We start from the raw sequence: 15,502 nt of genomic DNA, 5'->3' as shown, positions 1-15,502 counted from the left end.
CCAAGAGGTCAGGTGTGCAGGTGAGAACCAGGTATGTTTGGTAAAGCCTGAGGCCGGGAACTTCCCTGGGCTTCATCCTAACTACACAGTAACAGTTAAAGCAGTGACCCTGACCCTCACAGCAGCCCTCAGAGGTCATCAGGGAGGCGGGTCTTATTGTCCCCATTTAACAGAGGAGAAAATTGAGGCTCTTCCCCCAAATATCATGTAATGAGTACTTCAATGTTTTGGAACTTGAACTTGACCTTGAAAGTTCGGCAGACCTCCCCTCCAAGCCAGACTCTACCACTTGGCTCTCTGAGGCTCACTCTCATCTTTTGTGAGGTAAGGTACTATCTACTCTGATTGAACGAGACGTTACGGCAGGGTTCTTTGCCCCCTTCCCTCCCCAGACCGACACTTGTCGTGCCTCCCAGAATGCCCAGGCCTTCCGGCCCCTCTGTCTACCCAACACGTGGTCAGCCTGAGCACCAGTGGCTTTCAGCACAGGACCCCAAGGAGCCCGAGGGGACGGTCCCAGTACTTCCAACTACGTTTCAGACTCTTTTGAGGTATGAACATCTCCAAAACTGGCCACCGTTATTTTAGGAACTATCTGTAAATGGTCTCAGTTCTCCTAAGACATGAGCAGTTCTCCAGAAACATTCATCTTTCTCACCTATGTTGCTCTACATTACAACTGGAATCAAAGACTAACCCTCATTTTATCCCCAGAACAAATCCAAAATAAACTACATACCTGGTGTACATCCTTAGAAAAATCAGAGAGGCTTCATTCCCTTGAATGAACCAAGAAGATGTTGATACCCCTTTGTCCCACCCCACTATGTGTGAGCATGTTAATAGTTCAAGGTGAAGTACACTGTGGAATCAATCTGTGCACGTTGACCTCCCCCCTCCCATCTCCCCACTAATGCCATGCTGGGCCAGCGCACTACCCCCAGCCCCACCTCAGTGATAGGGCTCAGTTATGATCAGAATCTAGGTGGGGTTCTGCAAGCCATATCACCACCAGATGTCACATCCTCCATCTGTCTACTCCCCCTGTCCTGATCCCACTGCAGACCCCAGACCCACTTCTAGATCAGCTGTGCTGGCTCCCACGTGGGTAACTGTAGGCTAGCCTCCTACCTTTGGCAGGCACTGCAGGAGGAACGTCAGGCTTCTCCTTCCGCCTCTTGCCCTTCTTGGGTTGCAGTGGGGCCAAGCTGGTCACACTGGTCACGGTCTCCCCTGAGCTATACAAGAAGAGAGTCCTGGTGAAGGCAAAAGCAGGTTTGTTCCAGAAAAAAGGAAAGGAAGCCATAGTTTCTGTGGGCTTCCTGAGTACCTACGTAAGGTGAAGTTCTCTTACAGCTGGACTGGGATCACTCTATGTTGGTCTCCAGGGATGTTGGGAGGTCTAATACTGACCTGTGGCTAAGATAAGGATGGTGAGATGAGCTAGTTAGTGATTTATAACGTGCTGTTGAACATTCAAAGATCCCTGGAGAGATCCAGGGCCAGCCTGTCTACACAGTTACAGATGCAGAGATTGATGGTTTATACTGGTTGCATCAGTAACACAGTCCGGCTTGGCCACATCATCAGTAGGGTATTAAGATACGATTAGAAACTTCTGCTCGAGCTACCCTAAAACCAAGATTCTTTGCACGTATTTTTGTGGTTCACAATCCTCAAACAGAGCACCTCCTATGCAAAGGACAAAGGACCCTGGGAGCTGCACCCAGAATTCTCCAGGGTCCCCCATGATTGTTCATGCTTTCTTTTCCTGCTGTAACTTTACTTTTAGCAGAGAGTAAGTGGCTTCACCCTGAGGAGGGCTGTGGGTGTGTTCAGTTATCTGGCCCTGTGTAATCATTGCACTATCAGGTTCTTTGTATGTGTTACCCAGAATGATGGACTGATAAGCCTTATATTGCAGGTAAGAAAACCAAGATGTAAAGGCGTTAAGTGACAAAAGTTACAAACACAGACTGGCTTGATGGGAAACCTTGATGCTACATGTGGGCTGGAGTCCACACACTTCCTTGAATGGCTATCGCTCTTAACTCAAATGCGTCGTATTTGCTCCAGCAAAGGCCCCTTTCAGAATCTCTTGTCCTGAGACACACGTTCCAGCCAGGTAGGTGCAGTTACCAAGAGAGGTTATCTCCCTAATACATAAAGAATTTCTAGAAATCCATAATGACCAACTGCCTAATAATCAAAATGAAGGAAGGCAGTAAGCAGTTATCACATGAGAGGAAAGGCTCTTACCTATGACAACATACGAAGGCTCCTTCATGAAAGGAAGCCAAGTTAAAACACACTGCACTTCCTTTCTCCACACATCAGAATGACAATAATCATACTGGAAGCAAAGCACTCTTTTGCCAAGGATGTAGAGAATCGGGCACTCAGAAGTATGGCTGGTATGAGTGTAAACCCTTCCCGAAGGAGAATAACTTGGCAATCAGAATAACTTGGCAATCAGAATAACTTGGCAATCAGAGCTCTAGAGGCTTATACTCTGACCCGGCAACTTCACTTCTGGGAATTTATTCTGTGGATATCCCTGCACGTGTATGAAATGTACGTGTAAGATTCGTCCTTACGGTGCTGTTGTTGATAGCAATGGATCAAAAAGAACCCAACTGTCCATCAGCAGGGGACTGGTTAAGGAAATGATGGTGAGTCTACAAATACACATGTGGGGTTCTCTGTAGCTGCAAAGAGGAGTAAGAAGCTATTTATGTGCTGATGAGGAAAGATACATTGCTAAGTGGAAAAGCTGGGTGTTAGACAATGTATAAAATGTGCCCCTTTTTGTATAAAACTAGGGAAAAATAAAAATATATATTAGTGTTTGCATATACATGCATAAAGAAACTCTGGAAGCAGTCACAAGAATTTTAAAATAGTAGTTCCTGGGGCACTTGGGTGGCTTAGTGGGTTAAGCGTCCAACTCTTGGTTTCAGCTCAGGTCATGATCTCAGGGTCATGAGATGGACTCCCACATCCAGCTCTACACTCAGCACAGAGTCTGCTTGGGATTCTCTGCCTCTCCCTCTTCCCCTGACCCTCTCCCCATTCACCTGCTCTCTCACTCTCTCTCAAATAATAAATAAATAAATAAATAAATACATAAATAAATAAAATTTAAAAAATAAAATAAAATAGTAGTTCCTTAGAATGGGGGTGTTGAGGAACTAAGCAGATGGGAGACCAGGCAGGAAGAATTATCACTATATATATTTTTAGTCAATTATTTAACCTTTTTTTTTAAAGATTTTATTTATTTGACAGAAAGAGAGAGAGAGCACAAGCAGGGGGAGCAGGAGAGGGAGAAGCAGGCTCTTGCTGAGCAGGGAGCCCAAGGTGGGACTCGATCCCAGGACCCCGGGATCATGATCTGAGCCAAAGGCAGATGCTTAATCGACTGAGCCACCCAGGCACCCCAATTATTTAACTTTTTAATTTTAATTTTTAATCCATGTGATTGTATAATCATTAAAAAACATAATCATTGAGAGGCGGAGCAAGATGGCGGAGGAGTAGGAGACCTAGATTTCGTCTGGTCTCAGGAATTCAGCTGAATAGGGATCAAACCATTCTGAACACCTACGAACTCAACAGGAGATCGAACAGGAGAGTAGCAACAACTCTCTGAACAGAGAAGCGACCACTTACTGGAAGGTAGGACGTGTGGAGAAGTGAATCCAAGGTGATATTCGGGAGGATAGACGGCGGGGGAGGGGCCTCCGTCGGCCGCTTCTGGCAAGTGATAGAGCCGCGGAGCACAATCGGACCTTTTAGAAGTTGGCTCGGCGGAGGGACGTCGCTGCAGTGGCTAAGCAGGGGGTGGAATCCTCCCGGGACAGTGTGGTCTCAGGACCCTTGGGGTCACAGAGAGACCGGGGGTGCCTGAGTGCGCCAGAGCTCCCAGGGATCAGAGCAGGGAAGCCGGCTGCAGATACGGAGCGGAGTCGCGGGCTCTCAGCTCGGGGTTGCCATAAACTGTGATCTGCGGCCCAGTCGGGGCACGGCTCCCCCAGCAGGGACCCAACAAGTGGCAGATCCGGGGAGACTCCCCTTCCTTCCCGGGGAGGAGCGGTGCGGGAACGCACTGCAGGGATCTGCTGGGTTTGGAGACTCCGCGCGGGGTCGGGTGCCAGAGATAGCAATTCTCGGTCACAGGCCGGGTGAGCACGGAGTGCGGCCGGAGACCGGGGACACGGAAGTGACTGCTTTTCTCTGGGGGCGCACTGAGGAGCGGGGCCCCAAGTTCTCAGCTCCTCCGAGTGGAGATTGGGAGGCCACCATTTTTACCCTGGTCCTCCAAGGCTGTACGGAGAGCTTGCAGGGAACAAAAGCTCCTGAGATCAAACCCGAGCAGCTTGCTTAGCCCGGACCGACAAGGGCGGGGCAATTCAGCCTCCGGCAAAGACATTTGGAAACCACAGCAACAGGCCCCTCCCCCAGAAGATCAACACAAACAGCCAGCAAGCCAAAACCAAGTTGGTCGATCAAGGAGAATAGGAGAACTCCAGTGCTAGGGGAATACTGCACATAGATTCATGGCTTTTTTTTTTTTTTTTTTTTTACCATGATTCATTATTTCATCAAAGTTAATTTTTGTTGACTGTTTTTTTTTATTTTTCTTTTTCCCTTTTTCAACCAACATCTTATAAATCCCTTTTTTAAAAAAAAAAACAACATTTTTTATTTTTCATTTTTAGAGTCCTATTTTATCCCTTCATAGTAGTTACCCTTATTTTTGGCATATATATATAAGTTGTTCTCTCTTTAAAATTTTGAGGTACAGTTTCTTCTAACAGATCAAAATATACCCTAAATCACTAGTGTATGGCTTTATTCTAGTCTCCTGCCTGATCACATTCTCTCCCTTTTTCCTTTTTTTTTTCTTAAATCTTCTTTCTTTTTTCAAACAACTTATCTTACCAAGTCCTTTTATAAAATCTTTTATAATTTTCATCTTTACAGTCATCTTCCATCCCTTCATTGTATCAACCCTTATTTTGTACATATATGTCTTTCTTCCTTTAAAATTTTAGGAGGCACTTTTTTCTAACAGACCAAAATACGCCCCAAATCTAGTGTGTGGCACTGATCTATGCACTAGCCTGATCATATTTGATCATATTCTGCCTTTTTTGTATTGTTTTGTTTTTGTTTTTATCTTTTTTTTTCTTTTTCTCTTTCTTTTTTCTTTCTTTCCCTTTCTTTTCCCCTGGTTTCAGGTCTTTTCTGATTTGTGTACAGTATATTTGCTGGGGACGTTGTAAACCTGTTAGCATTTTGTTCTCTCATTCACCTATTCTCCTCTGGACAAAATGACAAGACGAAAGAAATCACCTCAGCAAAAAGAACAAGAGGTAGTACCGTCAGCCAGGGACCTACTCAATACGGACATTAGTACGATGTCGGACCTAGAGTTCAGAATCATGACTTTAAAGATACTAGCTGGGCTTGAAAAAAGCATGGAAGTTATTAGAGAAACCCTTTCTGGAGAAATAAAAGAACTAAAATCTAACCAAATCGAAATCAAAAAGGCTATTGATGAGGTGCAATCAAAAATGGGGGCACTAAATGCTAGGATAAATGAGGCAGAAGAGAGAATCAGCGATATAGAAGACCAAATGATGGAAAATAAAGAGGCTGAGAAAAAGAGAGAGAAACAACTACAGGATCACGAGGGCAGAATTCGAGAGATAAGTGATACGATAAGACGAAACAACATTAGAATAATTGGGATCCCAGAAGAAGAAGAGAGAGAGAGAGGGGCAGAAGGTATATTGGAGCAAATTATAGCAGAGAACTTCCCTAATGTGAGGAAGGAAACAGGCATTAAAATCCAGGAGGCACAGAGAACCCCTCTCAAAATCAATAATAATAGGTCAACACCCCGACATCTAATAGTAAAACTTACGAGTCTCAGAGACAAAGAGAAAATCCTGAAAGCAGCTCGGGAGAAGAGATATGTAACCTACAATGGTAGAAACATTAGATTGGCAACAGACCTATCCACAGAGACCTGGCAGGCCAGAAAGGACTGGCAAGATATCTTCAGAGCACTAAACGAGAAAAATATGCAGCCAAGAATACTATATCCAGCTAGGCTATCATTGAAAATAGAAGGAGAGATAAAAAGCTTCCAGAACAAACAAAAACTAAAGGAATTTGCAAACACGAAACCAGCCCTCCAAGAAATATTGAGAGGGGTCCTCTAAGCAAAGAGAGAACCTAAAAGCAGCAAAGAGCAGAAACGAACACAGACAACAGACAGTTAACAGTCACCTTACAGGTAATACAATGGCACTAAATTCATACCTTTCAATAGTTACCCTGAATGTAAATGGGCTAAATGCCCCAATCAAAAGACACAGGCTATCAGATTGGATTCAAAAACAAGACCCACCAATATGCTGTCTGCAAGAGACTCATTTTAGACCCAAAGACACCCCCAGATTGAAAGTGAGGGGGTGGAAAACCATTTACCATGCTAATGGACACCAAAAGAAAGCTGGGGTGGCAATCCTTATATCAGACAAACTAGATTTTAAAACAAAGACTGTAATAAGAGATGAGGAAGGACACTATATCCTACTTCAGGGGTCTATCCAACAAGAAGATCTAACAATTGTAAATATCTATGCCCCGAACATGGGAGCAGCCAATTATATAAGGCAATTAATAACAAAAGCAAAGAAACACATTGACAACAATACAATAATAGTGGGGGACTTTAACACCCCTCTGACTGAAATGGACAGATCATCTAAGCAAAAGATCAACAAGGAAATAAAGACTTTAAATGACACACTGGACCAAATGGACTTCACAGACATATTCAGAACATTCCATCCCAAAGCAACGGAATACACATTCTTCTCTAGTGCCCATGGAACATTTCCCAGAACTGATCACATCCTAGGTCACAAATCAGGTCTCAATCGGTACCAAAAGATTGGGATCATTCCCTGCATATTTTCAGACCACAATGCTTTGAAACTAGAACTCAACCACAAGAGGAAAGTCGGAAAGAACTCAAATACATGGAGGCTAAAGAGCATCCTACTAAAGAATGAATGGGTCAACCAAGAAATTAAAGAAGAATTTAAAAAATTCATGGAAACCAATGAAAATGAAAACACAACTGTTCAAAATCTTTGGGATACAGCAAAGGCAGTCCTGAGAGGAAAGTATATAGCAATACAAGCCTTTCTCAAGAAACAAGAAAGGTCTCAAATACACAACATAACCCTATACCTAAAGGAGCTGGAGAAAGAACAGCAAATAAAGCCTAAACCCAGCAGGAGAAGAGAAATCATAAAGATCAGAGCTGAAATCAATGAACTAGAAACCAAAAGAACAGTAGAACAGATCAATGAAACTAGGAGCTGGTTCTTTGAAAGAATTCACAAGATTGATAAACCCCTGGCCAGACTGATCAAAAGAAAAGAGAAATGACCCAAATCAACAAAATCATGAATGAAAGAGGAGAGATCACAACCAACACCAAAGAAATACAAACAATTATAAGAACATATTATGAGCAACTCTATGCCAGCAAATTAGATAACCTGGAAGAAATGGGTGCATTCCTAGAGATGTATCAACTACCAAAATTGAACCAGGAAGAAATAGAAAACCTGAACAGACTTATAACCAATAAGGAAATTGAAACAGTCATCAAAAATCTCCCAAAAAACAAAAGCCCAGGGCCAGATGGCTTCCCAGGGGAATTCTATCAGACATTTCAAGAAGAATTAATACCTATTCTCCTGAAACTGTTCCAAAAAATAGAAATGGAAGGGAAACTTCCAAACTCATTTTATGAGGCCAGCATTACCTTGATCCCAAAACCAGACAAAGACCCCATCAAAAAAGAGAATTACAGACCAATATCCTTGATGAACATGGATGCAAAAATTCTCACCAAAATACTAGCCAATAGGATCCAACAGTACATTAAAAGGATTATTCACCATGACCAAGTGGGATTTATCCCTGGGCTGCAAGGCTGGTTCAACATCCGCAAATCAATCAACGTGATACAATACATTAACAAAAGAAAGAACAAGAATCATATGATCCTCTCAATAGATGCAGAAAAAGCATTTGACAAAGTACAGCATCCTTTCTTGATCAAAACTCTTCAGAGTATAGGGATAGAGGGTACATACCTCAATATCATAAAAGCCATCTATGAAAAACCTACAGCGAATATCATTCTCAATGGGGAAAGGCTGAGAGCTTTTCCCCTAAGGTCAGGAACGCGGCAGGGATGTCCACTCTCACCACTGCTATTCAACATAGTATTAGAAGTCCTAGCCACAGCAATTAGACAACAAAAAGAAATCAAAGGCATCCAAATCGGCAAAGAGGAAGTCAAACTCTCACTCTTTGCAGATGATATGATACTGTATGTGGAAAACCCAAAAGACTCCACCCCAAAACTGCTAGAACTTATACAGGAATTCAGTAAAGTAGCAGGATATAAAATCAATGCACAGAAATCAGTGGCATTCCTATACACCAACAACATGACAGAAGAGAGACAAATCAAGGAGTCGATCCCATTTACAATTGCACCCAAAACCATTAGATACCTAGGAATAAATCTAACCAAAGAGGCAAAGGATCTGTACTCAGAAAACTATAAAATACTCAGGAAAGAAATTGAAGAAGACACAAAGAAATGGAAAAACGTTCCATGCTCATGGATTGGGAGAATCAACATTGTGAAGATGTCAATGCTACCTAGAGCAATCTACACATTCAATGCAATCCCCATCAAAATACCATCCACTTTTTTCAAAGAAATGGAACAAATAATCCTAAAATTTGTATGGAACCAGAAGAGACCCAGAATAGCCAGAGGAATACTGAAAAAGAAAAGCAAAGCTGGCGGCATCACAATTCCGGACTTCCAGCTCTATTACAAAGCTGTCATCATCAAGACAGTATGGTACTGGCACAAAAACAGACACATAGATCAATGGAACAGAATCGAGGGCCCAGAAATGGACCCTCAACTCTATGGTCAACTTATCTTTGACAAAGCAGGAAAGAATGTCCAATGGAAAAGAGACAGTCTCTTCAACAAATGGTGTTGGGAAAATTGGACAGCCACATGCAGAAGAATGAAACTGGACCATTTCCTTACACCACACACAAAAATATACTCCAAATGGTTGAAAGACCTAAATGTGAGACAGGAGTCCATCAAAATCCTAAATGAGAACACAGGCAGCAACCTCTTTGACCTCAGCCGCAGCAACTTCTTCCTAGAAACATCGCCAAAGGCACGGGAAGCCAGGGCAAAAATGAACTATTGGGATTTCATCAAGATAAAAAGCTTTTGCACAGCAAAAGAAACAGTCCACAAAACCAAAAGACAACCGACAGAATGGGAGAAAATATTTGCAAATGACATATCAGATAAAGGGCTAGTATCCAAAATCTATAAAGAACTTATCAAACTCAACACCCAAAGAACAAATAATCCAATCAAGAAATGGGCAGAAGACATGAACAGACATTTCTCCAAAGAAGACATCCAAATGGCCAACAGGCACATGAAAAAGTGCTCAACATCGCTCGGCATCAGGGAAATCCAAATCAAAACCTCAATGAGATACCACCTCACACCCGTCAGAATGGCTAAAATTAACAAGTCAGGGAACGACAGATGTTGGCGGGGATGTGGAGAAAGGGGAACCCTCCTACACTGTTGGTGGGAATGCAAGCTGGTGCAACCCCTCTGGAAAACAGTATGGAGGTTCCTCAAACAGTTGAAATTAGAGCTACCGTTCGATCCAGCAATTGCACTACTGGGTATTTACCACAAAGATACAACTGTAGGGACCCGAAGGGGTACGTGTACCCCAATGTTTATAGCAGCAATGTCCACCATAGCCAAACTGTGGAAAGAGCCAAGATGCCCATCGACAGATGAATGGATAAAGAAGAGGTGGTATATATACACAATGGAATATTATGCAGCCATCAAAAGGAATGAGATCTTGCCATTTGCAACGACGTGGATGGAACTGGAGGGTGTTATGCTGAGTGAAATAAGTCAATCAGAGAAAGACATGTATCACATGACCTCACTGATATGAGGAATTCTTAATCTCAGGAAAGAAACTGAGTGTTACTGGAGTGGTTGGGGGTGGGAGGGATGGGGTGGCTGGGTGATAGACATTGGGGAGGGTATGTGCTACGGTGAGCGCTGTGAATTGTGCAAGACTGTTGAATCACAGTTCTGTACTTCTGAAACAAATAACGCAACATATTTTAAGAAAAAAGAAAAAGAAGAAGATAACAGGAGAGGAAGAAAAGGGGAGTATGTCAGAGGGGGAGACGAACCATGAGAGATGATGGACTCTGAAAAACAAACTGAGGGTTCTAGAGGGGAGGGGGGTAGGGGGATGGGTTAGCCTGGTGATGGGTATTGAGGAGGGCACGTTCTGCATGGAGCACTGGGTGTTATGAACAAACAATGAATCATGGAACACTGCACCAAAAACTAATGATGTAATATATGGTGATTAACATAACAATAAAAAAATTAAAAAACATAATCATTGCAAAACAGCAAATTAAACACAAATAAATATCTGCATACACTTAAGAGAAGGTAGGCTATTTCTAACAGAGTCCTAGGGGTTTTTTTTCTTTTGTTTAAGATTTTATTTATTTATTTGACAGACAGAGACAGTGAGAGAGAGAACACAGCAGGGGGAATGGGAGAGGGAGAAGCAGCCTTTCCGCAGAGCAGGGAGCCCGACACGGGGCTCGATCCCAGGACCCTGGGATCATGACCTGAGCTGAAGGCAGACGCTTAATGACTGAGCCACCCAGGCGCCCCTAGAGTCCTAGGGTTTTTAAAATTAACAAAGATTGACTCACGCATAGTGGGAAAAATTCCAAGAATACAGATCGTGCTGAGAGTCCCCAAAGATGGCTTATTTTTACTGGGAACTGAAACTCCAACTGGCCATAGGTTTAGAGTACAGGTCAGTTGTGTAAACTCACAAATAGCCCAAAGGAATGTGTGTTTACAAAATGCTGACCACTAAGAAGAAACAAGGGATCAAAAACTCAGAATTGCTTAAATACACAACTGCATGTACAGCTTCATCTCATAGCTTTAAACTCTTTAAGTGTTTATTTTTTTCTTTCCATTATAAATTAATGCACGTTCATGTTTTCAAATAGTAATTACAGGCATGGAGAAAAAGGAAAATAAATAATAGCCTAACCAAAACACAGCCTATTTAAATATTTCCAGTCTTTTTCCTCTTTCTTGTTTAATTTTTTTAATGGACTTCATTTTTTTTTTTTTTTTTAGGGAAGTTTTAGGTTCACAGCAAAACGGACCAAAAGGTACAGAGATTTTTCATATGCCCCCCGGCCCCCCCCACCATATGTGCAACCTCTCCCATCATCAACGTCCCCCGCCGTGGTGGGACATTTGTTATAACTGATGAACCTACATCAAGACATCATTAGCACCCAAAGTCCATAATTTACATTAGGGCTCCCTTTGGGTGAGTTCCATGGGTTTGGACAAATACATAATGTATCCACCGTGTAGTATCAGACCGAATAGCTGAACTGCCCCCAAAACCTCTGTGCTCCACCCATTCATCCCTCCTGCCCCCCAACCCTTGGCAACCACAAATCTATTTACTGTCTCCATAGTTTTGCCTTCTCGGGAATCTTATATAGGTGTAATCATACACTAGGTAGCAGCTTCTTTCACTTAGTATTTAAAGTTTCCTCCAAGTCTTTTCATGGCTTGATAGCTCATGTCTTTTTAGCCCTGAATGATATTCCCCTGTCCGGATGTACCACAGCTTTTTTACGCATTCCCTTACTGTAGAATACGTTGGCTGCTTCCAAACTTGGGCCATTATGAGTAACACGGCCAGCAGTGTTTATCCATGTCCAAGCTTTCGTGCGGACATTAAGTTTCAACCCTTCCTTGATTTTTATACAGTGTATTTTTTTTGTCATAACATATTTATAATTTCATGCCCGTCTTTTTACCTAATCTCTCTTTTCCATATTGTTACATTCTCATACTATTCCAGTGAGAAGCTATGCCACGGTTTTCTCAGCCAATCCCTGACATCTAAGTAATATTGATACCTGAGTGATATTGCCATAAATATTTAGCATCACGGTTTTCCACTCTTGGACTTTTGTTTTAGGTGAGAGTCTTAGAGCTGAGATTACTAGTTCATGGAGGAGGACCATTTTAAAGGGTCTAATATCCACTGTCAAAATGATCAACAAGTTAGTACTACCTCACAGCCATTCAGTCAATGGACGAGGGTATTTCTGTCTTTAGCCTAAATTTAACACCGGGTTTATCAGCTTAAAAAAATTACTCGCTTAATGAATAAAACTGTGATCTCCCTTTTACTTGCATTTCTCTGACTGCCAGTGAGAATGAGCATTTCCAGCATGTGTCTAATCGTGTTTCCCCTTTTACGAATGACATATGGACATCTGCTATCATCTCTTAGGGTCCTGAGTTTTTCCTACAGGTTTGCATGCACCTTTCACATCGGTCCAACATATTTATTGCAAACATTTCCCCCAATTCCCTTTGAATGTGGTTTCTTGTTAAACGCACAGTGACTTGTTTCTTTTGCTAAAATCGTTCAGTGTTTTCTTTTGGTCTGTTGCCTCCGAGCTTGGATTGCCCTCCCCAGCTGCACCTTACACCCTGCAGAATCAAAGATTTCTCCTTCCCGTTCTCTTTTCTTGGACTTAGTTCTTTAGCTCTTTAATATAAAATGAAAGTTTTGGGACATCATTTGTATAAATGCGTGCTTTCAGGCCCAGGGCGTTCAGTAAACTAAAGAAGATCTGCTTTGTCATCACCGTTTTCCTTCAAAACAGCAAAACTGCACCAAACTAAATTTAGCTCTAATTCATACTTCAACAATGAGAATTCATATACAATGAGTCACCCCCCACGACATGACTGATGATTTTGCTCGCAGAATACTGTCTCCCATTGAGCCAGCAAGACTGGCAGAAATTTTTGACAAACAAAGAAACTCCACATTATGATTCACTTACCAGAAAGTTATTCTATATCTGAGATTGGAACAGGACTGTGTTTTGTCTCTGACACAAGGGAGTGAGCATTGCTGGAGCCAGTCAAACCCAAAAAGATAGAGAACAGGCCGGAAACTCCGTCTAAATGAGAGAGCTATGTGGTTGGAAAGCAGTGCTATTTGTGGAAAGCAGGGCTGTCTTTCTGGCTCCAAGCAGGGCCGCGTGGCTGACACGCGTGTGTGACAGGTATAAGGTTCTGGCCCGGCTACCCCTCATGGGCGTCTCCCTCCCACAAGCACTGGGCACCTTTGCTCTGTGTCACATGAGGTCGCATCTAGTGGACGGGCACTGGACAAGGGGATTGGGTCTGCACTAAAGCAGGTTCCACTCTGATTAGAGGGGTGACCCTGGGCAAGTCACTCGCTTACCTGGGCCTCATCCCCCAATCTGTAAAATGGGGAGACGTACACTTGCCATTTATCACACAGGGTTATAATGAGAGTGAGATGGGCTAATGGAGCCTAAATTAGACGAGGTGCATGAAGTGGCTCAGTAGCACTGACCCAACTCTCTGGTGTGTGGGTGCAGCGGGGGAGGTTTCATGCTGTGCCTCGGGGAGAACAAAGCTGCCCCTTGGGTATCTCCTGACACCATGTCATGGCCCTGAGGGGAGGGCTGCAAGTTACAACTTAAAGTTCGACTGGAAAATCTTTCCGCCTGAGACGGTACAGCATGCCCTCCTATTGCCCCAGAGACAGCGGTGTCGTCTAGGAACCAGCAGAACACACAGCCGGTGGGTAAGGAAGAAGAGGCTGCACCCCTGAGCAATGGAGAGCCACCCCAGGACACCAGATGAAGCAGGCAACCTGCATTTTGCTAGGTATTGAGCACACTGCGAGCAACTATATTTTGCCGAACTTAAATTAATAAGAGCTCCGTCTGCCTCTATCCTATGCAAAGCACTATGAGAAGTGTGTGATATCCAGAGTCTCGGACCCTCCCAGATGGGGAATATGAAGCCTCAGAGAAGTTCAGGCAGGAGATGTGGGATCTGATCCAGGTTGGCCTGTCTCCTTGGCCCTGAAGCAAGGACTCTGGGTCCAGCCCAGACAAGAGAGAGTAAGAAAACTGGAACGGGAAGAGGGCAGATCAAGCCGGATCCATCATGGCTGCTCTGGGCATTTAGCTCCCTAAAGAGAAGGTACTGAAAGGCGAGATCAGCATTCCACTGCATGGAAGTCTGTACTAAATCTGGGACTGTTACAGCTGCTAAAGCCCTGCCTGGGTCGGGAGAAGAGGGGCCAACCTGAGTGCTGAGCGTTTGGAGGCAGGAGCTGGGGCTGGTGGCCCAAGATTGGGCAGAGGAGGAGGGGAGCATGTTCTCATACCTGGAACCATCTGGAATAAGTGATATCAGCTGTCAAAATGGAGGTGGGAGGGGGTAGGCTGGCCATGTGGAAATTTGGCACCTCTACTCTATAGCTAAGAGTGTTCGGGAGTAGAAAAAAACAAACAATAAAACAGCACAAATAGAACTGATACCCGCCCCCAAGAACACAATTATAACTAAGACTCATAGACCCAGCCACGTCTTGCCTCCGTAACTAAATATGAGATCAAAGCGCCCTCATATTGAAGCACAGTGCCTGTGGCATAGAAGTCCTCACCCAACCATCAGTGACCGTCCTAATGCCCCACCTCTCCCTGGGATAATACGAGAGGGGCGGCTAACCACTTGTGCCGAGGAGCTTTAGTACATCCAACCCTCACCCCCCACATGCCAAGTGTTTCCTTTGGTCCAGGGCAATCTTTGTGCCTCAACATAGGAACTACGAATCAAAATCCTTCCTTGAGGTCTGTTTAATCTCGTTTCCATCTAATGAGCCGGCACCCTTGTCCCTGGGCACACAGCTGTCTGTCCCGTGCCGCAAAGCAAAGGGATTTGTTGCAGTTTGAACTGGGATGGCCAGAGATGCCAAGTGTTGTCTGTCAGTCAAACGAACCCAGACTGGAAAGCCCCTGGGGAATGGCGCTGGTTCTGGTCCTGCCGACACCCCCCCAGGCCGGCTTCTTGGAGCCATCTCCTCCCGAGCCCTTCTTGCTCCATGCCATCTTCAAAAAAATCATTGCTTTAGTTGCCTATTGCATCTGCAGAAATGTCCCCGTGCTTCCTTTCCTCCGGCCCCCATAGCTCAGTTTTGACACAGATGATGCCCGATTCGGGTCCCCAGAGGACCACGAGCTCCTTGCCAACCAGCTCTGAGCTCCCTTCTCCAAGATTTCCTGCAGCACACTCAGCACCCCGTAACCCTGTGCCCTGCAACGTCAAGTGTGCAGTCTTGAAGGAGGAACACTGGTCTCAACAACGATGGTGGCAACTCACCGTCATTACCAGTTACAGTCAATTTTATCTCAA

The 15,502-nt window shown here is 43.9% G+C and overlaps 1 protein-coding gene across 4 annotated transcripts in view; it reads right to left on the bottom strand.

Annotated features, from left to right (window-relative positions):
* The window catches only part of VSTM4 (V-set and transmembrane domain containing 4), a 119,925-nt gene that overhangs the window by 30,077 nt on the left and 74,346 nt on the right, over nt 1-15,502 (bottom strand). For all 4 annotated transcript variants that reach the window (XR_015767115.1, XM_028098496.1, XM_028098495.2 and 1 more), the window contains exon 7: nt 1,132-1,238. Coding sequence is in view for 3 of the 4 variants with exons in the window: in XM_028098496.1 (XP_027954297.1) it covers nt 1,132-1,238 (107 nt within the window). In the remaining variant the exon portion in view is untranslated. The remainder of the gene's footprint in view (nt 1-1,131; nt 1,239-15,502) is intronic.

Source organism: Eumetopias jubatus, unplaced genomic scaffold (genome assembly GCF_037043125.1).
Source record: "Eumetopias jubatus isolate StellerSeaLion01/CBP00866 unplaced genomic scaffold, mEumJub1_p1.0 scaffold_17, whole genome shotgun sequence".
NCBI classification, from domain to species: Eukaryota; Metazoa; Chordata; class Mammalia; order Carnivora; family Otariidae; genus Eumetopias; species Eumetopias jubatus.
The sequence above is the reverse complement of the archived record's forward strand: the minus strand, read 5'-3'. Positions and strand labels throughout refer to the sequence as shown.